Source organism: Canis lupus, chromosome 25 (assembly GCF_048164855.1).
Source record: "Canis lupus baileyi chromosome 25, mCanLup2.hap1, whole genome shotgun sequence".
Lineage (NCBI taxonomy): Eukaryota > Metazoa > Chordata > Mammalia > Carnivora > Canidae > Canis > Canis lupus.
Window position 1 is genome coordinate 28,344,018 of NC_132862.1, and position 26,967 is coordinate 28,370,984.

A 26,967-nucleotide genomic window follows, 5' to 3' on the forward strand; every position below is an offset into this window, starting at 1 on the left:
GAGACTTGAAAAACTGGAAATCTGTAAAGGCCCCAAATGGCAGAGTTATTTTATTTTTCCCAAGAGGGCAGAATAGAACAGTTAAGTGGGTAGCCCACAATGAATACATTTAGAATAGAAAACATAAACAAGAAGTCAACCACAGTTTTCCAGGACACCGAAACTCAACTAGCAAAAACCAGCAGAGATAACATTTAGAAGCACAGAGCCTCTACCTCAGACAGTAGAGTAGAAAGATCAAATTCAAATTCTGGGTCCTGGTTAACTAGCTATGATATTGGTCATGCTACTTTTTTATGTCTTCATTTTCTCACCTGTTCACAAAGGGGTGGGGGCGGTGTGAAGTGTTAATACCTAGCTTTATAAAGTTATTCTGGGTACTAAAGAAGGTAATATATGAAAAGATCCAGCACTGCTTCTGACACTTCATAGGCACTAAATAAATATTAGAGTTCTTTCCTTTCCTGCACAAAATGAAGACATTAGACCAGATTAGAGTCCCAACCCACTGTACAACTATATCTTAGATTTAGTTGTGTTGGTCACACTACACTCTTTGAATTTTGTGAGTTACTTTTCATCACCAACACCAAAACTAATAACGATACCATCTTATATTAGTAAGGTGCTCGGCAGTTTAAAAGTGTTTACTTTCAATTATCTCATTCATTTCTCCTGACAACAACTCTCTGAGGTACACAGAATAGTTAACTGGCATCGATTTGTGTAGAGGAAAGTTGAGAGACAGGGAAATGAAATGATCTGTCCCTAGGTCAGTCTAATGTTCATTTAGTTATCTTTGTTTTGTAAAGTTGCTGACATTCATTAAAAACAAAAACAACCTGTTCCTGTATACAAAATAAGCTCCCTTTTTTTTTTTATAAAACTCACTCACTGCTGATTTCATTTACATCTTATTTTGCATTGTGCTTTAATTTGCCAATCATTTCACATGTCTTTCTAAAAAGGCACAAGTTAAATGCCACCCATAAGTAAGAGAAATATCTAAAATCAAATATAGTATGTAAAAGTACTAGATCAGTGTCTGCTATGGCCTGCATGTCTAAGATTTCCCTACATTCTATTTGTACAGGTATAATTTATTTCATTACAGAGGGACTATAATTTTTAAATGAAGACAGTCTCTAATCTGCTTTGTTCTCGCTAAACAAAAGTATCCCAAGGAATAGGAGGGAATACAGGGACCTGGGGATGGAACTCAGAAAATGCATTAAGTTAGACGGGAAAGATATTACTCTCTATCTTCAATGACCTCTCGCGGAAACTTAGCCTTTTCTTCAATTATAAATGCAGACAAGTCACACATCAGGAACACTTCACATTTTTATCATCAGTAGAATTCAGATATTTTGTGTCATAGTATAGTCACTGCAGATATCCTGAAATATCATTTACACATCAACACTTCAAAAAACTTAGACTCACTTCTAGACTTTATATGATAATAAAGAAGCAGATATTATAGTATCAAAAATTTGTTTTAAAATTATCATCTATTTCAATTTAATTGGTTGCTTTGCAATCACAAACATGTATGTGTGTGTATATATAACATAAATAAAAAAGGTTAAGAACTGCTTCAAAGGACGATTAAGACTGCAAAAATTCCCTCCTGGTGCTCTCCTTCAAAGAGATTTCCTCCTTATTTCCTCTTTCCCAGTTCAACCTTCCTTATCCACCTCTTCCACCCTGCCTGGCTTCAAGTACAAGGAACCTAGAAAGAGAGAGAGGTTTGCAAAGAGTACAACAGCTAAATGTATGGCTAATTCTGTATCCCTTTTCTTCTCCTCCTCAAATACAGGCACAATAATGTTTATATTTATAGCCCCTAAATTCATTTTCTTTCCCAAACTCTGAAATGCCCTTTGTTGCTCTTTGCTCCCTAAATCCTAACACCCAACATTGGTGCTAAGATGTCTAGGATAGTCGGTGCCCCTATGAAATAGCTTTTGAATATTCAAAAACGTATAACCTTTATGGCTATAAAACTGATGGAACATGATCTATCAAAAAAAGAGAAAACAGCCTGGATGGGGAGGGGGGGTGACTGCAGAAGGGAAGTGACTATAGAAAGTTTTCATTTCTCATCTTCCTAGCAATTGGAAGGAAAGAAGGAATGAATAAGGAAAACACGTACACATACATTCACACCCGTAGAATCCACCACATGGCCTGTGAAATTGCTTTTGGGAAAGCGGAAGAAAGAAGTGAGACTGTGTCCCTACTGGAAGTGGGCCAGGAAGAAAAGATGCACTGGCTAAGTTGAGAGAACAGTGAAAAGGAGACATGTTAGTTCTTAGTAGTAGAAGAGTCAGCCAAGCCCTGAGGTCAAGACTAAGAGGTATCCATCGAAGAAGCTCAGATTTGTTCACATTTATATAGGTCTTCTCCCCAGCTTCCACATACACAGAACAAAATTTCCACTAGAGGTGCCACAGAAAGCCACAGGAGGTATCTGCAGAAGTTAAGAAGAGAAGTCTCCATCACATTTGCTTAAGAAGTAAAAGGGAGGGGATCCCTGGGTGGTGCAGCGGTTTGGCGCCTGCCGTTGGCCCAGGGCGCGATCCTGGAGACCCGGGAGGTGCATGGAGCCTGCTTCTCCCTCTGCCTGTGTCTCTGCCTCTCTCTCTCTCTCTCTCTCTCTGTTACTATCATAAATAAATAAATAAATAAATAAATAAATTAATTAAATAAAATATTCGTGAAAAAAGTTTAAAAAAAATAGAAGTAAAAGGGAAAGCAAACAAGAATCTTTACAAGATTATAATAGAGGGATGTATCTGTCCAAAGTATTGCAAATAAATTACAGTTTTCTAATACTATCGGTACAATACATCATGAGTTGGCTAGTTTGAGGAAAGATTTACTTCCACAATATTGTTTCTATGGGAAAACGTACTACAAGTTCTAAACAACTGATTTATATAAAGTCTGAGTGCAACTCATGACTAAGAACTAGTGTTATTAATTATCCTCCAAAGTACCAGATAAATGACAAATACAACAGAAAATGAAAAAGTAAAAGTTTAAGAAATGATGAAAACATTGAGACAGTGGTAAATATCTTTAAAAAAAAATACTTGATATTTGACACAAATTTTAGTTATTTCAATTAATTAAATGTTTAATTTATTTAAATTATTTAAAATTTTAAATTATTAAACCTAGGATACACACAGCCTAAGTCAAGCTTGAATTCAGTGTATTAACAAATTTTTAAAAACACACAAATGAGTTATTTTTATATTCTACTTCCTTATAAAAACATTTTTCAATGAAATGCTCTTTTCCTTTTTCATAAACAAAGCACATTCTCACTGAACCAGAAGATCAATACAAGGAATAGTATCTACATGACATAATAAAATGTTATTCTTTTAAAAGACAAAGCAAAAATTGTATAGTTATAAGACATAGAAAAATAAAGCTAGAATTTTCTTGCCTCTGATTGATCAGTAAAATCAGCTTAGAAAAAACATTTTTATTCTATCAATTAATGTTCAAATAAGAATATTTAAAGCTCAAGTTAATGTAGTAATATCCTACTGCTCCTTTAAATACTAGGATAAAATGACACATCAAGACTATAAACACTTGAAGAAAATGAAAAAGGGCTATTGCATTTTTCCAAGGTAATTGTGAATGCTGACCCTTCTATACTTACTAAATTGAAACTCGTCTAATTATACTAATTTTTACTTCCCCTATAATTTCAAGTATTATTTCATCATAACCTTGCTAATGTAATACCTGGAATGAATTTCTCTCTTAATTTGTTCATAAGGTCCACATTCTTACAAGATGATATATTCAAGTGCTTTGTTCTTTAGCTAAAGTCACAAAGCAATCTGACAAGGAAGATATTAATATCCTAAAACTGAATGGCTGGACTAGAAAGTGGAGAAAGACTTCCTTTTAATTTTGGTGCCTTTAAATATTAAAACATTACAGAAAAAAAAAAGTGTCTTCAAGGAAATAAGTTCAAGGGATGAATTATATCCTGCAATTTCAGGATTAAGAAAAATCAATTTTACCCATAAATAACCGGTTTTCTTTGTCCACTTGCCTCAACAGAAAACATTTCCCCTAGAAATGTTCAGTATAATACTCTTATATGGAAGAAGGGTTAAAATTAAGTATAAACCCATTTCCTATGAAAGAATAATGCAGGGGCACCTGGGTGGCTCAGTGGTTCAGAGTCTACCTTCTGCTCAAGTTGTGACTCCAGAGTCCTGGGATCGAGTCTTACATCAGGTTCCCCTGGAGGGACCCTGCTTCTCCCTCTGCTATGTCTGCTTCTCTCTGTGTCTCTCATGAATAAATAAATAAAAATCTTTTAAAAAAAATGCAGTAAACTAGGGTAACCATTTTATTTATTTATTTTTAAGATTTTACTTATTTATTCATGAAAGACACAGAGAGAGAGAGACAGGCAGAGACACAGGCAGAGGGAGAAGCAGGCTCCATGCAAGGAGCCTGATGTGGGACTTGATCCCAGGTCTTCAGGACCACACCCTGGGCTGCAGGCGGCACTAAACTGCTGCGCCACCAGGGCTGCCCTAGGGTAACCATTTTAAAATCACCTAACAAAATGCCAACAGAAAGAAATAGCAGAGCTTGCCTAACACATAGTGGGAACTTGGTAATTTGTTGAGTAAAGGAATTTAATGTTGAGAACTTTCCAGTAGGAATAAAATGAAAGCTAGAATTGCAACTCTAAGTTCTGTAGTAAGGAAAAATATTAAACTAAGGCAAATGTATAATAATTCCATTTTATATTAAAATAAACTTGTATTTCAACATAAATACAAAGCAATTGCTAAAGCAATAAACCTAATTGTGAACTTCCTTCATTTCCCCCAAAACGATTGCATCACAATACAATTGCTTTTCAGAAGTTAAATGATTTCTGATTCACATTAGATGACTAATAATTTTTTTTTGGCCATTCACTTAAATGAGTGTGTGCAAATCTATATTATGGGAACAAAGTAAGACTACTTTATGGCTCCAGAAAAATCTACTCATTCTGTTTTGAAAACGGGTATCTAATTTGAATAATTGAGATTATACTTCTTTCCTTTGCCCTGAAGGAAAGAACATTCTCTGTTCCATTTTGAAGCTGGCACCCACATACTCCATCTTGGTTAATTTCCAAAAGCACATATGTTATAGTAAATCCTCTTATTTCAATGCCAAAAAGTTTTTGCTCCTAGAAATTGTTTTACTGGCATATTCTCAACATATCACTATCTCAATACCTGCTAATCCTGGAAAAGCAAAAGTAGTCAGCACACTTTAGAAAGTAAAGGCTCCATTTTAAATCTATAGAAGGCTGAACTGCTACTTTGAGCCAAGATCCTATCTGCAAAATCTGAGAGTTTAAAATAGTAGTAGTTCTCAATCTTTGGTGCACATGAGTGAGATGGGGTACTGACAATATGTTTTAATAGGTAGCTAACTATTAAACCTATTAGCTTTCAATACATAAAAGATTTCCTTACAAATGAAGTAACACTTTGGTCTTCAGAAAGACACAAAAACATATTTTAGTCAAATCAGATGCAAGTTTTCTGACATTCGCTTAAGCATTTTTTCCAGTAGAAACAAAACAAAAAGAAAAAACAGTAATTGATTCAAAATGAGTTGTGAGAGAATCTGCTTCTCCTTGAAAAATATAGGGATACAGCTCAAGAGTAAAGGAAAATATTGCATAAAAATACTTTCAGTTATCCTACTCTTTTTTGTTAGGGAATGTTCTGAACATTTCTAATATAAAACATTAACATATTCATGCTAAGAAAGGACATGAACTTCTAAAAACTTAAATAGTTGTGTTTTTTTTTTGAAGAGTATTTATTCACAAGAGACACAGAGAGAGGCAGACATAGGCAGAGGGAGCAGCAGACTCCCTCTGGGGAGCCTGATTAAGACTAGATCCCAGAGCCCTGGGATCATGATCTGAGCTAAAGGCAGAGGCTCAACCACTGAGTTACCCAGGTGTTCCTAAAAACTTAAATAGTTAAAAAAAGAACCCAAAAGTCCTGACTGCCAGACTTTTCATAAGGCTATGGTTTCTACAATAAATCCTTTGATTTAAAAGAAAACAAAAGCCTTACTGCTTTCTTCCATAAGGTGATGAACTATTATTAATACTATTACTATCAGTTTTAATATTTTAGTATTTGAGCAGAAAAAAATTACTTCTTAGAATATTGAGATTATAAAGCTTTGATGTCCTCTGTCCCCCATCAAGTTAAAGTTCAATTTAAGACACTTTATTATTATAAAGTATCAAGTTTAAAATTCACACTCCTTGACCCAGCAATGCTACAACTATGAACTTAAAAAAAATCTTTTAAAGAATATATGTTCAAGGATGTTTTCTATAGAATTAAATTATTTTAATAAAAAGGATTAGAAAAATCAACCACTGAAAATAGGGAACTAATGGAATATATTATGATATAACTACACAATACTGTGTAGTCATTATAATAAACTGTCACTAGAAGTTGGAGGAAAAAGGTGGTGAAGAGGTAAGGAAGAGAGACAAGGAACTTTCCAATCCTCTTACAGCATTTATATTTTTTTAAAGGGCAGGTAGATTATGGCCACAACTATATGAAACTGCAGGTAAATCTATTTCAAAAAATATTTTAATGTTATGGATATACCATTGCTTCAACTGAAAAAGATATGGCAATTTTTCTCAGCCTAAATGCCCAGTTTACTTCTTTTGAAATCCAGATCTTAAGTAAAGGAATAAAGAAGAAAACTGAATACACAGCTGTTTGCTTCTAGGAATACACACAGGCGGAAATAAACAGAGGGAGGCTAATGTCTGTGAGATTGGGCTAACTACTTCATTCCCAGCTGTGTTTTAATTTGTATTACTAAACAGTAACAAACCCTTTTTATGATCTTCAGAGGCTGAGCATTTCCATTTGTGCCCAGCAAAAGTTAAAGGCACACTAGAAAACACTTGGAATGTTAGATTTAGTAATTTACTGTCTGGTTTGTGTTCTAAGTTGTACAACATCAGTTGAATTATTCAGTTGTTAATTCTAATTTAATGCCATTTAAAATCAGAGATGTCTATCTACTTACAAGTGGCTTAAAATATAGGAAAGATGGACAAGTTAAAAACCATACCTGATTTTGCTGTGGCAAGATAATCAGGTCTATTAAGCAAGCTGGTATAGACTACAGTCAGTTTATGCCAATGGGTCATAACTGCAAACAGTCCTCCTTACCCTTCAAAAACCACACAAGATCTCTACCACACCCGTAGGAACCAAGGAGGCAGGGCTACGTTCAGATGGAGGTGAGGCAATACTTTGGCCAGTGAATGTCTTATTATAGCTACTTTACATTCTAGTTTGAAATTTTTTTTTTCTCTTCTAAATAGGGAGCTGTAAAGTCAATGGAAGCCCAGAACCTATAAGAAGGGTGTTGGCATTCGAAAATGTACTAAAACAGATATTCCTCAAACTATCAATTTTTAAAGCCATCAGCATGACTACCTTTACACAACAGAACACTGGCTGTAATAAAATACATGAATTTCCAGACTAATTTCATGGAATTACTTTTTTTAAAATGTCATTATCAACTTGATGGTAGGTTTATGGCAATAGCTGTATTAGTTGAAACGGGTGGAAGTGTTGTTTTGTTTTCTTTTAAAGCTGGTCATAACAAATACAAAATATTGGTTACATAAAAGGATTAATTCCATAGTTGAGTACCACTCCAATCTTCTATTGCCTCTTTTCTGAATCGGTGAATTTTAAATAATCTGATCCTCTATTTATACCACAGATGAAAAGTTTACCAGAAAGTTAAACTGCTATGAGATCTTTTTGGGTAGGATACACACCCACAACTGCAACCTACCCCAAGTTTGAATCCCAGCTCTGCCAGTTCTCTAAGGCTTAAGTTCCTCATTTGTAAAGAGATGAAATGCTTACATAGTGACAGGTACATAAAATGCTCAACAACTGGTGGGAGGGTCCATATGGTGTATGCAATAAATGACATAACGCATATAAAATACTGAGCAGAGTGCCTGGAACATACTTCAGTGTTCCACAAACAGCAGATATTGCATAAAACAGGCAGATAAAAACTTGATATACTTAAAATAACAGGTACAAATGCAAGCAGTTTCTAATTCAAATAACTGTTTTCTCAAAATCTTAAGAAAATAAAAAACAAAAGCCCTACTAATTATTAGCATGCAGTTTGTCATCCTAGTATCTAGCATTGTATCTTAGCAAACAGTAGGTATTAGGATAAATGTTATCACATTATTCGTGACTATCAAAAATCAATTATGAAGTTCCAAGAATAACCAGTTTGTAGACCTTGCCTTTTTCATATTTGCATCCCACCACCTGACAGATTATGTAACATAAAAAATTCAGTTAATTCCATCTTTTCCTATTCAATTAAAAATTATGCAAAATTTTCAAACTTTTGATTTGTAATTTTAAACTCAATGCAAAGGGTTTTGTGTTTGGACTATAACATATGTGAGGGTAAGGGTCAGATCTGTCTGGTTCACTACTATATTCCCAATAGTCAACATTTATCAGGGGCTCAAATGTTTGAATAAATGCACGAATTTTTTCATGTCCTATAGAAACAGGGAAACGAAACCATAATTGCTAAGCAGAGTTCATACCAAATGTATGAGAAGACTATAATGAAAAAAAATACTGTTGGGAAGTACTTTAATAAAAAGTCTTGGCATGGTATATATCAATTATATCTCAATAAAGCAAGAAAAAAGAAAAAGACAAGTCCTGGAAATGACAAGTAGAATAAGCTGATCATTACACTAAGGGACCAACAGCAAGAGTGTTATCATTCTGGATGCCAGAAACATTTACTCTAAATGGAATATCGAATTTTTCTGTGCTTTCTTACTGAAACTAAAACATAAAAATTCAGTGTCATATATAGTCACTACTAAACCTGAGAAACTCTCCACAACCAACTTTCTAAAGGAAAAGGCCAACTTTCTACACTGCTCTACAAAAAATCTCCAATTACTTCCTCTTCTGTTTCACAGAAGTTGTAATGACTGGCTTGATTCTATTCCTTAAAGGAAAAAAAAAAAAATAGCAAGGAAATGCATCCATCTAACCTTTCTGATTCCTCTGCCAATTAAAGATTGCATTGCAAGGGAGGGCCGCTGCAGTTCTGTACTCACTTTGTGAGATAATAACTGATACAGGAAACTTCAAAAAGCTAGACAGTAAATTGGAAACTAATTTCTAATACAAATAATTGTCTCAAAAAACAAACAAAAATAACATGGACACTGAAAAAATTACCTTGTCTGTACACGTGGGTCTACCTGCATAACCTAACAGAGAAAAGGACCAATCATTCCACACACACTTCTCAGGAGTGTCTCTGAAGATAAAAAAGATCTTCAACCAGAGAGGAGTTATTTTCAGAGAGCCATGCAAGTTGTTTCAGGGGTTATTAGGACATTTGGGTCAGTAAGGTGGTGTTATGCTCAGTTCCACAGAAGCCAGAAATCGTTGCTCACTATTCTTCCTCACATCTTTGATTCATTGTGAAGATTATGAAGAAGTAATTCTATGTCTCATAGAGTCTTGTCACCTATGTGAAAGCCTTTGCGACCTTGAGTGCAGAGTAAAACAAATTCTAGATAAAGATTAATATATTATATGCCCAAGATTATGATTCACATCTTTAAATTGTTACACTCTGGGAATCCCTGGATGGCTCAGCGGTTTGGCACCTGCCTTTAGCCCAGGGCATGATCCTGGGATCCCGGGATCAAGTCCCACATCGGGCTCCCTGCATGGAGCCTGCTTCTCTCTCTGCCTGTGTCTCTGCCTCTCTCTCTCTCTCTCTCTCTCTCTGTGTCTCTCATGAATAAATAAATAAAATCTTTAAAAAAATAAAGTGTTTCTTTTGCAGAAGAAAACATACTCCATTCAATTATAGGTAAGTCACATTTAAAGTCCTGATACAGGTGATTCCAAAGCTTTTTAAAAAATCGACCAGTCCTCAAACTACTCCAGATCAGGAAAGCTATCACAGCAATACACAAGCAGGACCTGAAGAAAAATCAAGATGTAGGGACTTAACAGGAAAGACTTGCTTTCTTCCATTGCTGGCACAGGCTCTCTTATTAGATAGAGTTGCAGGGGGTGGGTGGCGAGAGCGAGGAGGACAGAGGGAAAGGGAGAGAGAGAAAATCTTAAGCAGGTTCCGCACCCAGTGTGGAGCCCCACACGGGAGTCAATCTCAAGACTCTGAGATGGTGACCTGAGCCAAAATCAAGAGTTGGATGCTGAACTGACTGAGCCACCCAGGCACCCCCAAAGTGTTTTCATTTAATCTCATAATCAAAACAAGTTTGGGATTGTCTGGATTTCCTTTTTGCCAGGTGAAACAGCTACTGTCATCAAGACATACCTCAGAGCTTGTGAGGTCTTCCCAGTATGTGACAATGAGCTTTCAGGTAAGGACTAGGAGCTCATACATGTATCCTTAAATAATCTGTTTAAAGACAGGCAACCGAAGGAAACGGTCACCACCACTCTATTCTACTTGCCCACCCCCAGGAGAATTCCTTCTCTTCCCACTCTTCCTTCCTATTTCTTACCCCCTTGTTTCATTTTCCTCCCTAGGCCTCATCCATCCCTTTATAACCCAGAGGTATAACCCAAAAGTGACACAGCTAGAAAGAGGTTTCTTAGTCTCATCTGCCATTTTTGTACCATCAGGAGATAATGCTGGGGAATACGAACTCCTCAGGGCAAAGCCTATGCTATCTCTCTACTCACAAGGTACAGACCTTAATACAGTTGAGATTCAGTGTTAGCTGAAGTCATGATTATTTTAAGTCACCAGAAAGCCAATATAAATAGCAGACTACTAATAAGAGATTCTAGTTTTTAAGGTTAACATTCTGCTTCCATTGATGAATACAAACAAAAAAAAAGCACAAAGCCTTCAGCCAGCATATTTAACCATGCCAACTACACAAGAGAACAGTCAGTAATCTTCCCTAGAATTACTTCTTCCAAAATTACGAAGACCTTTTTTCAGGCATGTCTTCTAATAACTTCTTACTGAATGTGTGGGACATACTGAAATCTGTCTCTTATAAGTCAAATTCTAAGGTGAAAATTTATTACCCACTGCTATCTAAATATTTGAGGTCTATACAATGTAATAAAGTATGTAAATTATCTTCTTAAAAACCAAAAAGAGGGATCCCTGGGTGGCGCAGCGGTTTAGCGCCTGCCTTTGGCCCAGGGCGTGATCCTGGAGACCCGGGATCGAATCCCACGTCGGGCTCCTGGTGCATGGAGCCTGCTTCTCCCTCTGCCTATGTCTCTGCCTCTCTCTCTCTCTCTCTGTGTGTGACTATCATAAAAAAAAAAAAAAAGGGCAAAAGAAGAATATATGAAAGAGGAAGGTATAATTTTAAATGTACCAATGGTCACAAGAAATATAAGTAAACTAAATCTCTAGATTAGAAAATTTTTTTCAAACTAGGTAAAAATCTACTATATACTAATTAAAAGAGATATGTGGAAGATAGATGGATATACAAAGGTGTTTTTTCTAACAAAGGGTAGAAAAAGTTATATTAGGCAAGTACTAAATAAAAGAAGGCTGGAATGATACATTAAAATCAGACAAAATAGGCAAGGTCCTGAGTATAAATGAAGGTCAAGGTCCTCTTCTAATAATAAAATGTTGAACTCATTCTGATGATACATTCTGTGCTTAATAAAACATATCAATTCCACACTTACCTGCATCGCCTAACATAATTTCAAAAATTAAAAAAAATGACAGAACTTCCACAGACAAAATGAAAAGTCATCGCACATAAAAAATTGTACCAAAGAAAATTATAATAACACCTTTCTCAATAATTGATTCCAATCTCTTGTAAAAGCTCTCAATGTAAAAAAAAAAAAAAAAAAAAAAAAAAAAAAAGGAATACACTCCAATTCACTTTCTGGGGCTAGAATAACTTTGATATCAAAAAAGAAAAAAAAAGGAATACACTCCAATTTACTTTCTGGGGCTAGAATAACTTTGATATCATATTATCAATTATTCAACTTTGATATCAATGTAGACAATGACAGTACAAGGGAAGGAAATTATAGGGCAATTTTACTTATTGTCATAAATGGCAATGTCCTAAACAAAATACCAACAAATCCAACAAAGCAATGTACAAAATAGAAAGTATACTGTGACCAGGAGCCAAACCACAAGAGACTCTTAACTCTGGGAAACAAATAGTTTGCAGAAGGGGAGGGGGTTGGGGGGAACATGGTAATTGGAGGACAGGCACTAAGGAGGGCACATGATGAGATGAGCACTGGGTGTTATATGTTGACAAAGTGAATTTAAATAAAATAAAGTTAAATTAAAGCCAAGTTGGGTTTATTCCAAGAATGAAAGATTGGTTTACCGTAAACAAGTGTATTAACACAATCCATAGTAATTCACTGAGTTAGCAAGGTAAAAGTCATTTCAACAGATGCAAAAAAAAAAAAAAAAAAAAAAAAAATCAATAAAATTCAACACTCACTCAATAATAAAAGTTCTTACCAAGCTAGGGATAGCAGAGAATTTTCTTAATCTGAAAGGGATATCTTCCAAAAAAACTTCATTAAAAATTCTTTTTTCTTAAAGGCTTGTGTGAGAGAGGAAAGTGAGCACACGAGTCAGGGAGTGGCATGGGGAGAGAATCTCAAGCAGACTCCCCTGCTGAGCACAGAGCCCACGGCAGGGCTTGATCTCACAACCCTTAGATCATGACCTGAGCTAAAATGACAAGTCAGATGTTTAGTGGACTGAGCCACCCAGGTGCCCTTAGCTATCATTCTTAATGGTAAAGTTAGAAGCAGTTATTTTTAAGTCAGATCTGTAGTTGCTTCTATTTATCACTATACTGGAAGTATCAGCCAGCAATACAAAAAAATATAAGAACTAAAATGTAAAGAGGTAAAAAAGTCTGGATACAGGGAAAAAAAAATCCCTATCATAACCTACATAAGACAGATAAATAATCACACTAAAATTAAGAATTACGTTCATCAAAAAAGTTCTTAAATAAAGTGAAGGCAAGTTACAAATTTGGAGAGTAGATCTGTAAGAGATCACTATCTGTCATTAATAAACAAACTTAAAAATTCTAAAAAATCATAAGAAAAAAGATGCCAAGGAAAGTAGACAATATACAGGCATGTCATAGAGAAAGAAATACAAATACACAATGGACATAATAAAAAATGCTAAACTTTATTAATCTGGGAAATTCAAAGTAAGAGCCACAATAAGAAAATATTTGACAACCACCAGAGTGTCAATAATGTAAAAGTTGGACAATATCAAGTGCTGACAAAGATACGAAGCAACAAGAACTCACACGCTGCTAGAGGGAGCTTAAAAGTACACTACTTCAGAAAATACATTTATTCAATAAAGCATATATTTAAACCTGTTATAGTTATATATGTTCTAGAGAAACTCTTGCAAATATACACGAGGAGACATAGAGTAATATTCACATAATAGCCATAAAATAGGAAACAAATGTCCACTAATCACAAATGGTTAAATTATAATCATACAGTGAAATAGTACATAGTCATAAAAATAAACATCAACCCTGGATAAATCTCATAAAAAAAAAGTGTTTAACAAAATTGAATCACACAAAGAATAATTCTATGACTGTACAGTATTTTAAAACATAGCAGGAGAAATTAAACCACATATTATATATGGATTCAACATAAGTGATGAAAAAGGATAAGAGGGGGCTTCAAAGGTCCAAGACATGCTCTATAGCTAAAGGTATCACAGGAGTATTGTCTGACAAATATTAATTTGATATGTATTAAATTTTTGTAATGAAATAAAACACATATTCAAAAAAGGCTTAAAAATTCTTAGCACCAGATATAAGTAGCAATAAAACAAATATTAATTGACCCACAGAGTTCATTTTTTAAAGATTTTATTTATTTATTCATGAGAGAAAGAGAGGCAGAGACATAGGCAGAGGGGGAAGCAGGTTCCCTGTGGGGAGCCCAGTGCAGGACTCAATCTCAGGACCATGGGATCATGCTCTGAGCCAAAGGCAGATGCTCAACTGCTGAGCCACTTAGGCATCCTGACCCACAGAGATTAGACTTGCTAATTGCACAAAACAAGCTAAAAGCACAGTTAAATTACATAGACTTTAGCCTGCCTTGTTCCTTTCAGTCGAACAAGTCTGACCAAAGGGTTAAAGGCAAGAAAGTAATTACTATTAATTATTCTTCATGTTACACAGTCCTTATTTGAGCTTATAATCAACTGCCTTTCCTAAAATTATTTCCAGGTGGTTCCAGGAATTTGTAAAATCTTCCACTGCTGTTATTCCTACTCTGTTGTCTATTAGGTAACTTTGTGGTTTAAAGATTATGAAATTTTGTTCTGGTTCACCACACAATTTAAACTCTCAAAGTGACTAGCAACAAAAAGAAGAGATTAAATATTTACATTTAAAACATCTACTTCTGCCAATACCAGTGCAAAATACTTTATGACCAAACAACAAACAATACTAATTTGAAAATCTCATCTTTGAATTTTAGTACATGATAAACAGTACTACATAAATTAATTCATTGTCCACTAATGATTTAATTAGTATATTTAGTTGGCATATTATTGCATATATCATTAATATTTCACATTTAAAAATAGTTTACATTTGAAAAATAGTTCTCATTTAAAAAGATACTTAAGATATTCTGAAAAACCTAAAAGACTGAAGTTGTTAAATGAGTATGTCTGTTCAGTATGTAAGCTCCTAAGAGTTCAAAATACATCTACCTTTCACACATGCAGAGGCCAGAAATTCCTGGGCTGACCATCAGCCTTGGCCAAATGAATCATGGCCTTTGTCCATTAGTCCCAAGGTCTCTTTTGTCTAAGGCTCTACTGAAACTAAATCCATCAAGCCCCTTAATGCCTAGGTTCATACCATCTCCGTTCCCTTCTCAATCGATCCCCTGACCCAGCATTATCCCTACAAGGCTTTGTTCTTTCTATCGCTGACCTAGCCTCCACTCTACTTATCTTGTAAACTAAACTACCTATGGAAGTGGTGCTCCCTAATAAGCAAGCTTTCCTATATCTTCAACCTTTTCTCAAAGCGTTCCCAATATCCTGGCTGTTAAGGACTTTCTCCTGAGGATATAAGCTGTACTGCTGCACACTCTCAAAGAGCAGCTGTTAGTTTCTACTAACAAGGTCCTTCAATCACCTGATTCATTCATTCGTGCCCATTTGGGCCCATAATATGGCACATCTGAAATCACTACTTCAGTGATCACACTGCATCAACATAACCCCTAATCTCCCAGCATGCGTGTTTAACTACTTTCCGTCTGAATTCTCTGGTCTTAAGAGAATCTCTATTCCAATCCATGAGATTATTCCACCTCCTTCCTTCCCAGCCTAAAAGTCCAATGGTATAAACATTTCAGCAAATTTATCATACCCTAAACTCTCCTGCTCATCTGCCTTTCACTGCATTCATGAAAAAACCCATTGTGGCTCCAACTATTCATTTTCTCCGAGCTCCCACTGCCCATGAGCCTTCCTTAAGATTGCATAAATACTTAATGAGTGTCTACAATGTATGAGAGACAGAGCATTCAACACTCTCATCACAAAAATTTTATTAAAACTGTTCAACAAATATTTACTGAGCATCTCCTGAGAAGATGAAGGCACTATTTTAAGGTCTGAGAATTTAGTAGTAAACAGGTCAGAGGAGGTCCTTGCTCTTATGAAGCTTCTTACACCCTAGTCAGGGATGACAAACCACCAAAAAAAGTAAATGAACAAGAACTTGAGCCAGTGTTATGCGCCATGAGGAAAATAAAACATGGTAGTAGGACATCAAGTGCCTGGTCAATGGGTTTTATGTGTGGGCAGGATAGGGGAGGTCTTCTATTTCAAAGACTTCTCAGAGACATACTGAAACCTATGTATCTTCTCCACTCCCAGCCTCCACAACAGAAGCACCAGGGCTCATTCTGAACCTTAGACACAGTCCCAATGAGACTATCAAACCAACTACACATATCATCAAAAGAAAAAATAAATTACAGTAGTTAGGAACTAACAAATTTAATAAAGACATATCACATCCATTTGATTTTCTATATACTCAGAAGTACATGATCAGCGGTGTGACCATGATCAAGTCTAATCCCATATTTAAGACTGAGGAACGTAAATTTCAGTTGGGTTTAGTAATTTTTTTGGCATGGGTGCTGAATGAATTACAAAAACACTCCAATTCTCCATCCCCCACCCCCACCCCCACCCCACCCACCCCCATATCCACAACTCTTGCTATTAGAGTTTCCAATTCTTCCCTCAAAAGATGAAGTCCAGGGGCGCCTAAGTGGCTCAGTCCATTAAGCGTCTGACTCTTGGTTTCCACTAAGGTCATGATCTCAGGGTCCTGGGGATCAAGCCCCTGGCCAGGTTCTGTGCTCAGCATGGAGTAAGCTTCAGTTTCTTTCTCCCCCTCCCTCCTGCTTTCTCTCTCCCAAATAAAGAAGATCTTTAAATATATATATATGGAAATGTTTCTCCACTCCTTGAATTTGAGCTGGACTTGTACTTCCTTTGGCCAACAAAAAGCAGTGGAAGTGACACTGTCCCAGTTCTGTGCCCAGGCCTCAAGAAACCTGGAACTCTCTGCTCGCTCACCTGGAACTTGCTTCACCACAAAGGCAAGCCTGGGCAAGCCTACTGGAGGATGAGAGATCATGTGAAAGACAGCCACTCATCCCCACCATCCCAGATTAAGGTGATCCTAGACCAGTCAAAATGAGCAAAATTTCCTACCTGACCCACAGCTAATCTTAGACAAGAGTAAACCCAACAGAAGCTAGTAAATTGCCAAGCCAACAGATGGATGTGTACAAAATACGTAGTTACTGTTTTAAGTCACTGAATTCTTAGATTGTTATATAGCAGTAACTGATACAAAAGATTAATTAAATATTAACTATTTTCAACTCAGATAATCTATTTTATCTCTCTTTTCATGTTTTTGAGGAACTGAAGCCAAAAACTGTGAAAGATTTTAATTTCAGGGTCTTCTGCAATGAGGTTTTAAAAGTAGACCAGGCAGGAACTGTTATATACAAAAAGGATTTAGAACCCCATCAAAGGATTTTGCTTCCCCTACCATTAACACTGCTTATTTTCCATTTAGACTTTCTTTTGCAGCTCCACTGAGAAAGGAATAGCAGCTGAACTGAAAATCATTCATATTAGAATAGCGGGGCTGACTTGATGTTGTAAAAATCTGATTAGGTAAATGTTCAAAATGACCTGGGGTCCTCTCTAAAACAAAATAATAGTTGATTTCCTTGTCCATTTATCATTCTTTTCTGAAATACAGAAATTTCTCACTGTGAATAGTTTCTGAGAAATATATCTATCTTTCCAAGTTCAGTAGGATTTCAATTCTTGTGTGTCTATTGTCTCTTACCTCCTCCAAGAGTTTAATAAGTAACTCAGTTTTGGAAAATAGATATAGTAAGTATACATTCTATCCACCCCTCCCCCCCATTCATCTGGGTAAGCATAAAAGGTTTAGGGATTTGAACTGGACTAGGCCTGTCCTGCTTTCTACCCTGTGGGGTTGTTCTGAGAATCAAGTAAGAGGGAGGGAAAGGAAAGTGTTCAAAAGGAATGTGACCTCGCTTGGCTCACCGCCTACAGTTCCTAGTCCCAGTCTACTCCAGCCTCTCCTGGTCATGGGCTTGGCCTGTGCCAGCCAGCACTGTGCGCCTGAGAGCGCCTGCCTATTTTCCAGCAGTACCTTTGCAGAGCCCGAGTATTAATACATTTTAAATACTTCAAACCTATACATTTACACAGGTTGCAGTCCCCATTTTTTAAATTCCTTTTTATTAATGACAAGGGTTTCAATTCTTTTATTTCTCCATACTTTATCTGCCCTTTTCTACAGATAATTTATTCTACAGCTAAATTCATTTTTAAAAATTCATAAAATATCTTTTTTTTTTAAATAGCAGTATCTACATTCAAAATTGCCTTCTCATAGTCAGTCCTGGGCATACTATATCATACACTGCGTTTAGCATTCTCTCCTTTTAATTCAGTTCCACTCACCTATGTGAGAGTCCCTAATGTTATGGTGTCTTAAATTTTTCATTCCCCTGGAGAATATATTCAAACTAGGTCCTGCCTTTTATTATCTGTGGCCCTAGACAGTAGCCACTTTACTCTTTAAAGAAAATCTTTCTTAGTGCCACAAGGCATTTCACAAATAAACTGATTTCTAGTTCCTAAATCAGAGGGCTTTCTTATGTAGAAAACAACACTTTAAAAACCAAATATGTATATTATCAAATGTATACTACACCATCACTAACACTTACTATTACACATAATAGTAAGTATCAGTGAAGTTCCTACCATCGAGATGTTTAAAATCTACACAGGATGAAGACTAAAAATGATGTTTTTGAACCACTATTAGTAGGTCATGCATCTTAAGTTGTTTCCCAGCATAAATAACACTGAAATGTATTCTTTTTTTTACCCAATGTTATGAACTTTCAAAACAAATACCCATGTGAATTAAAATTTTTAAAATACCCATATTTCATACCTGTTTTACAGTTTTTCCAAGTTTCTTCACACAAATTAATTGATGATATCATAAGCTTAAATAACAAGGCAAGACAAGAAGAAATTGGTACATAACAGGATTAAGAAATTTTCTCAAATAGGGGTGCCTGGGTGGCTCAGTCGATTAAGTGTCTGCCTTTGTCTCAGATCATGATCCTGGGGTCCTGCAATGGAGCCCATGTTAGGCTCCCTGCTCCATTCTCCCTTTCTGTCTGCAGTTCCCCTGCTTGTTCTCTGTCAAATGAATATATAAAATCTTACCAAAAAAAAAAAAAAAAAAGACATTTTCTCAAATATGGCTAACAGAAGTAATAGAGCCAAGGTGTGATGCATAGCTACTTTCTACTTCACTAGAATACTCAGTGCCCATAGAGTTACAAATTACATATACACTGTGGTCACAGAAAGAAGCACATTTCTCTTGGCAAATCTAACTGGCTGATAGAGGGCCTAAATCATATTGTGCTCTGAACTTGTGATTTTCTAGGTGGATGCACACTAGACTTCCATTGAGGTGTGGGAAATATTCAGCACACTTATGTACATTAATTTTTAAATCATGATAAGAAAAAATAAGCTTTACTAATATGTAAGACATGAACTGACAGCAATACATGCATAATTTGTAAAGACACATATAATGGGGGTGTATAACCAAAAACTTTTTACCTGTAGGAGTACACAACCAAAATAGTTTGGAGATCTCTACTAAGCTAACTGGCTCAGACAACAAAAACACAAATAAATATATAACAGAACAGAAAAAGAGAAAAAAATATATGGAAGAGGCAATTTACAGAAGACAATCAAACTGGTAACAAACAGAGAAAAAGATGCCAAGCACAGCCAAAACCAAGAACATGCAAATTCAAACAAGATACCATTTTTGTCCATTAGATTAGCCAAAACATTAAATCTGTTAATACTAAATCCTGGCAAGAGTACACGAGAGGATAATCCCATACACTGCTTGGTGTGCGTGTAAAATGGTAAAGATTTTTTGGAAGACAGCTGGACTAACTGTAAACCATAAACAGTAAAACATTCATTTGGAAGCATAGGTGGCCCAATTCCAATTCCCAAAGGCATTCAGGAATGGAATGCACTGGTACCTGGGCCTTTCTGATTCAATATGCAGTCAGCTTTGCACAATGTGTCACTTTTTATCACGTTTCTATTTTTTGTGTGAATCCACGGACTTACCGAAAAAGTTTTTTAATGAAAATTAAAATCTTAAATATGCATTTTAATAATTTGAATTTTTTAGAGCCCATTTATGGTATAAAGAAGGATTTTACTATTTATCAAAAAGCTAAAGTACATATATGGCCTAACTCCATTCCACATCTAACAAACATTTTCTAAAAATATTTGCGACTGACTACAAACTTTATGTAGGAGTATGTTCACTACAGACTTCTAGAAATTGAGAAAAAAATTTAAAAACCTAATTGTCCAACAAAAGGAGTATGGCCAAATAATCAAAAGCATATTTTGTAGTTACTGAAAGAACGGTGTTGACTTATACCTATTAAAGTGAAAGGAGTAAGATATTTATTAAATAAAAAGTACATATAGTATAACCTCATTTTTAAAATTCAATCTCAATTTTGTGTATATACACACATATGAATGAAAAGAAAAGGAAGTGCAGTATGGGATGGGAGGGATAAGTATAAAAGGAGACTTTGCAGTGTTGTATCAGAGCAGTAACATTCATTTTCCTTTAAGTCCCCATTGGAATGCTATAATGCCTACTTGGAAATACTGCCCCTCATAATCACTGCTTGAATAAAGAAAGTTGATACAGAGGTCAAACTGACAACTCAGGCACTTAAAATCTCCCCCCACACAAACACAAATGCATAAATAGATGAGACATCTATTTAGCTAGCTAGCTATCATTAATATCTTATACCACGCCAACCATATTAATTGTCAAAATGAAACCACGCTGAACAAAAGCTTAAGACTCAATATACTCAAGTACCCAAATGTTTTCAAAGGATTTGGGCTTACACGCAAGCTCATGAAATGCTTTCTTTTATTTTTTCAATTTATAGCTTTATAATATAAATTTACAGGTATTAAAGGATGGGTAAATACACCACTACACCAACCTCCTCATCTAACCCCTTACAAACATCACTAGCTTATCACAATTTACTTTTCTACTGATCCAGGAGTTGGTCTCTAAATTCTTCTGAATACAGTGCTCCAAAGTGCTATTGCTAATCAATTAGAGTTGCAATGTTAGTTGTAAATTTTTTACATCTCTGGTAGTCTATTACATCAATGGTCTGCAATGACCACATTTACTGGTATTCACAGGCTTGTGTAGTCCTCTCCCACTTTTGATTTTGGTCTTGATTTGTGACTTGCTTTGACCAACAGGACATGAGCATGACGTAAGCAAAGGTTTTTTTAAATACTTGTGCACTAGGGCTTGGGTCCTCTCTTGGAATGTTCCCCCTTAGAAGCCAGCTGCCATGTTATAAAGAAACTCTAGATAACCACTATGTGATGAGAGGCCATGAGGAGAGAGACACTGGATATTCTAGGCACAGCCAAATTCCAGCTCAATGTATCTGCATGAGTAACCTCAGTTATACCACCAAGATCAGAAGACTGGCATAGCTAAACCCAGTCAATCCAAAGAAAGGAGAGAAAACTCTAAATCTTTATTGTTTGAAGCCACTAAGATTTTGGGATAGTTGGTTATGTAGTGAAAATAAATGGAAGACTAATCCCTGTTCTAAATCACCCGCATAACTAACGACAGTCATGTAGATTTTCTATCAGTTACCTTCAAATTTCATCTGTCCAATCAAGAGTTTTACTCCATAGGTAATGGAGAAATGGGGGCACTTTCATACACTCTCATATACTGCAGAAGAGAACATAAATATGTACAAATCTTCTAGAGAGCTACTTGGCAAAATGTTAAGGTACTGAACCTTTTAAAAAGGTCACACCCTTTCGCAATAATTCCGAGTCTAAGAAATTGACAGGAATATAAGAATGTTACACAGGATTTTTCTCACAGCAAAAAGAAACAGCATAGCCATCTAAAGATAGAGAAGTGATTAAACAATTATACATTTACATAAAACATCAAAGTCACTAAAGAATCTTCTAATGAATACATAAAATGGAGACACACAATATAACTAATGAATAGTATTCAGCACAGTAATAGCAATAAGACCCCTCCAATATGTACATACAATTAAGAATATATACTGAAACATTAATAGAAATTCTCTAGGCACGACAGGACTGGGTGATTTTTCCTCAATCTCCTTTGCTCACAATAGCCAGTACGCTTGGTTTTTGTTTCTTCTTCAGAATTCAACACGTCCACTCCATTCTCTTAGGTCTAGGCCTGACCCATCCTGCTTACCTTCTCAACTACTCCCTCTGCAAGGTACGGCAGAAAGCTTCTTTGATGATGATACTATCATTTCTTGGAATTCTGCAGATGCTCAGGCCCACCATCTTTCCCAGCTCTGAGCACTTTGCACTATATTAAAGGGAGGAGGAGCAGCCCTCTGATCTTGTAGTCTTTCACACTCTGGTTTCCTATGGTGAACTGGACTTTCTCTCTAATCACATGGTTTCTGGAAGGCTTGCCAATAGTAATTTTGGCTGCAGCCAAGGACACAAAATTACTGAAGACCGGAGGGCCAGTCTTTACTTGAGCAAATGGGCATGTGATCCAAGGTGGTCAAAGTTCTGTCCAAGATTTTTTTTTATTTGGGAATAGAGAAGAAACCTTACTTTTTGGGTTAAACAACTACAAGAGTATAATTTGGGGCTGAGGCATAATTTTTCTAATTAAGTGGAAAGAAGCCTTCTATAGTGACAAAAGGTAAGAGCCTTAAAGAATTCATTTGTATCAGTCCTGGAATTAAAGTGGAAAACAGACTGCTTTTGCTTATACTACTGGTTTTGGGTCACTGACATTTGCAACAATAAGAATCCTGACTGGATGACAAGTGAGAAGCAGAAAAATGTCCTGGGATGTTTAGATTTGGGTAAAGAGTTGCTTTTTTTTACAATCTATAATAGCCCTTCATTTCAAACAATTAATTGTCTATTATATTCCGGATGCAGGCAACAAAGATTATTACAACTTCGCAGAGTTGGGTGCTTCTGAAATTACTGGCCACTTCAGAGAGTAATTTCCAAATAGCTCAGAGGCTACTCCTAAGTGGCCAAGGAGTTCCCCAACTGACTCCTAAACTTCTATCATCTGTACCTCACGAGGACTACTTTCTATGTGTCTCAGGTTTCTATAGGATCCACTGATGTCAGTATATTAAAGATTTGGTCTACATTTACTATACTCATGCAAGTCACAACAGCATAGACTTCAAGATCTCCCTTCCTCTTTAGAAGCCACATGAGCCTGGCCTGAAGTGTGAAAGTTTTTAAACGGAAAAGCTACGGTTAATGGCAAGATCTAGATTTCAGCTGCCTTCAAAGAGGCCTCTTAAGTCCCTACATTATCTTGGCTTCATCACGGATTAGGTCAACAAGCAGGCCTCAAAATAGATCCTTTCTGTCTCACAAAAAATCACATAAACCAAACTCAAGAAACAGATGATTTATTAATTCATGTTGGGATAGATAAATGTCATATGGAGAGATTTCTAAATTTCACAAGGAGGCATATTATAAGATTTCTGAAGAGCACGGAATCAAGTTGACTGTCATCATCAAAGTTTATTCAATCAACAAATATTTATTGAGGAACTACTATGAGAAAGGCTTAGGCCAAGGGACTAAAAATACAGCAATGATCAAGAGTGCTTTTCATGAAGCATACCTACCACACAGAGTGTGAACAAACAGGTATTAAACAAGTGTTGCCTCGATTCTAACACATACTTTTTTTTTCTAACACATACTTTTTAAATATACTGTTTCTGATAAGAATGGAGGTTTATTTAATATGGTTATGGCGCTCTCTTTTCCTTCCTGAAAAACTGCTATTAAATCAATGGTAACTGATAATCACTGGCAGCTTAAAAAAAAACATGGTAATCATACAATTCAATATTCAATCATAATTTTGTTAAATACCAAGAAGGAAAAATATAAGGAGAGAATCTAACGGGGACCAGAACTTACTCTGGAAGGGCTCTGTTAGCTCTCCAAAATCTCCTCATAACACAGCAGTTAGTGACTCTTTCAAAGGGTGAAACTGGATCATGTGCCTCCTCTATTCAGATCTGCAGTGGCACCCTATTTCCCTAAGTAACAGCCAATTAAACCAACCAATGAGACCCCCAAACAGTCCAACTTGTTAACTTCTCTGATTTCAACTCCTTTCTTCCCATACTCATTCCTCATCATTCCTCTCCCAATACAACATGCCCTGCTCTATTTTTTTCTTACAGCATTTGCATATTATTACATACTATAAAATCTACTTATTACTAAGGCTTATTTTGATATTGTCCCCCACCCCCATTCCACTCCCCAGAAGGATAGTTTTCTGGTCTATTTTGTTTAGTGACAGATCTTAGTCACTAAGGTACATTTAGGAATTCAAAATGTGTTGAAGAGAATCAGAAGGAAGAATATACCCATGAACAAGTGATTGGAAGACCTTGCCACTGGGACTAAAATAATGATCAAAACCAGGTATTATTTGGTGGAGGGTAACTTCCTCCTGCAGTTTTTCTTCTTTCACTCAATTTCCATAACATACCAATCCCACCCCAAGTTTTTAGATATGGCAAAACTTTCACTCAGGCTATGGTCCAGTCTCAAGCCCAAGATGCTATTTATTCTTCATTCTTCAGATGATTTTGTGCTGCTTTGCTCTGATCCACTCTGGGAATTTCACCACTGAACTTTTGCAGGCAGCCTTATTTCTCATGTTTATGAGAAAGTCCTCTTCCAGGAACCCCCATATTGGTCCAAGTCCACTCAATATATCTAGTCAAAGAATGATGCATACTTCACAAAGTTTATCACAGTCTACGACTATGTACATGTGATTATTTTATTATGGTTTTTTTTACAAAATAAGAGTATGCTCCTTATGTGCAAGGCCCATGTCTGTCCTTTACAAAGCCAACAGCACCTGGCATACAGTAAATACCCAATAAGTATTTGCTGAATGAGTAACTGGATGAATGAATACAGTATTTCCAGCTCAGATGTATATACATGTATAGTCTAGTCAACTAGGTAATTGAGATTAGATTTTAAAGGGAGAACACGTTATGTTTCTTGTTTGTGAGGAAGAAACAGAAGATGATGTTGTCTTTCCTTTGGAAAGACCAATTTTATCATTTATTTATTGATTGATTGATTGGAAAGACCGATTTATTTATTTATTTATTTATTTATTTATTTATTTATTTATTTAAAAGATTTTATTTATTTACTCATGAGGTAGAGAGAGAGAGAGAGAGGCAGAGACACAGGCAGAGGGAGAAGCAGGCTCCATGCAGGGAGCCTGACGTGGGACTCGATCCCGGGTCTCCAGGATCATGCCCTGGGCTGAAGGCGGCGCTAAACCGCTGAGCCACCGGGGCTAGCCCGGAAAGACCAATTTTAGCTACCTAAAATGCTATGTCCTCTCAACTACCTCAAAGACCAACTCATGATTAACGCTTCCATCTAGAGCTTCCCCACACCACCAACTCCCTTATTCTGGTCAAGGGTACCAATCATTGTTATAGACACTCAGACACAAAGGCTTTGAAAAGCTTTTGACCTCTTTCTCTGTCAACCTCCTAGCTCAGCAAGACTCCTAAAGCTTGTCAACCTCTCTTTAATATCTTTGATCAATGACCTCCTTGCTTTCCATTCCTGCTACTAGCAACTTGGTACAAGCAACTAACTCTCAGATTATTACAGCAAGAGATCCAGAACTAGTCTCCTTGATTCCAGGTTTCCCCCTTTCTAACCCATCCTGCCTTATTAAAATCTCTCTCTTAAAACTTTCACTTTGCACTATTACTGCTATACCAAAATGTATCTGCCATGGCAAACTAGAAAATAAAAATCTCAGCCTGACATTCGAAAGCCAGGCACAATGCAGCTGCAAACAGTATCCTAGCATTTTCTGTGTTAACATTACTCACCAGCATGGTAGTTCTCACTAGTCATCACACATATTATACACATTCCCACCTCCATGAATTTATCCAACCAGTCATTTATATCAATACCCATCAGAATTCCAACTACATTCGCAAGTCTAGCCCAATTCCTACATCTTCCTTCAAGCCTTGCAGGACCACCCAGCTTAATTTGCCTCTTCCTCCTTGGCTTTTTCAGGATACCATCTGACAAAGTATCAAAGTATCGTATGGTATCATTTCTTATTTATTTGAGAGAAAGAGAGAGAACGAGCAGGGAAAAGATTGGAGGGGGAGGGAGAAGCAGACACCCTACTGAGCTGGGAGCCTAATGTGGGGCTTGAGCCAAAGGCAGGTCCTTAATCAACTAAGCCACCCAAGTGCCCCTTAACTCCAATATACACATACACATGCTAACTTTTCACATTTAACCCCAACTTACACTTATCTATTATAGAAAATTAAATTAAAAAGGTCACAGGAGAGGTGCATGCATTAACAAATGCTAAATCTTTTATTTTTCATATAAAGATAAAGGTGCCTCTACAGGGATGTTTACATCTGGCCAGTCTCCAGGACCTCCAACTCTCATTCTTCTTTTTTTTTTCTATTTTATATTCTATATTTTATATTTTTAGTATTTTTCTACTCCTCACTTTTGCTCCTTCCTAAATACATACAAGAGCTTTGAGAATAAGAAAAACTAAAGGTCAACCACCTTAAGGGGGAAAAAAATTGAAAATGCAAAAAGTTCTCAAAATGCAACAACCTGAGTTGCGTGAAAGCCTCTTACACTCTGTCCCAATTAACTCCTCCAAAGACTAGAAGCCAACATCATTGTCATCGACACCACTTATTTAGAGACTGACTGGATGCTACACATTAAGCCACATACAGAAACCACAAAGAGACACTAAACAGGCCTGGTCCTGGCTGAAAAGAAAGACAATGGGATTCCACGATAAAATTCACTAAAACTGGAAGTCCCAGCTTCCCAATCTTGAAACTAAATGCAATTCTTCATGGAAACTTTCTTAATCTGTCACAGAACACTCTACTTTTCCTTTAAGAAGACACTATTTTT

The 26,967-nt window shown here is 36.2% G+C and overlaps 1 protein-coding gene across 27 annotated transcripts in view; it reads right to left on the reverse strand.

The window, feature by feature from the left end:
- The window catches only part of PLEKHA5 (pleckstrin homology domain containing A5), a 242,065-nt gene that overhangs the window by 207,223 nt on the left and 7,875 nt on the right, over positions 1–26,967 (reverse strand). The window contains exon 4 of one of the 27 annotated variants that reach the window (XM_072798824.1): positions 16,445–16,860. The exons of 23 other annotated variants lie outside the window; for them this stretch is intronic. In XM_072798824.1, coding sequence (XP_072654925.1) covers positions 16,818–16,860 — 43 coding nt within the window. In that variant the 3' untranslated portion in view covers positions 16,445–16,817. Of the gene's footprint in view, positions 1–16,444; positions 16,864–17,156; positions 19,015–23,483; positions 24,730–26,967 lie in introns of those variants that run through there. 3 more of the 27 variants (XM_072798823.1, XM_072798818.1, XM_072798820.1) reach the window with 3 other exon arrangements.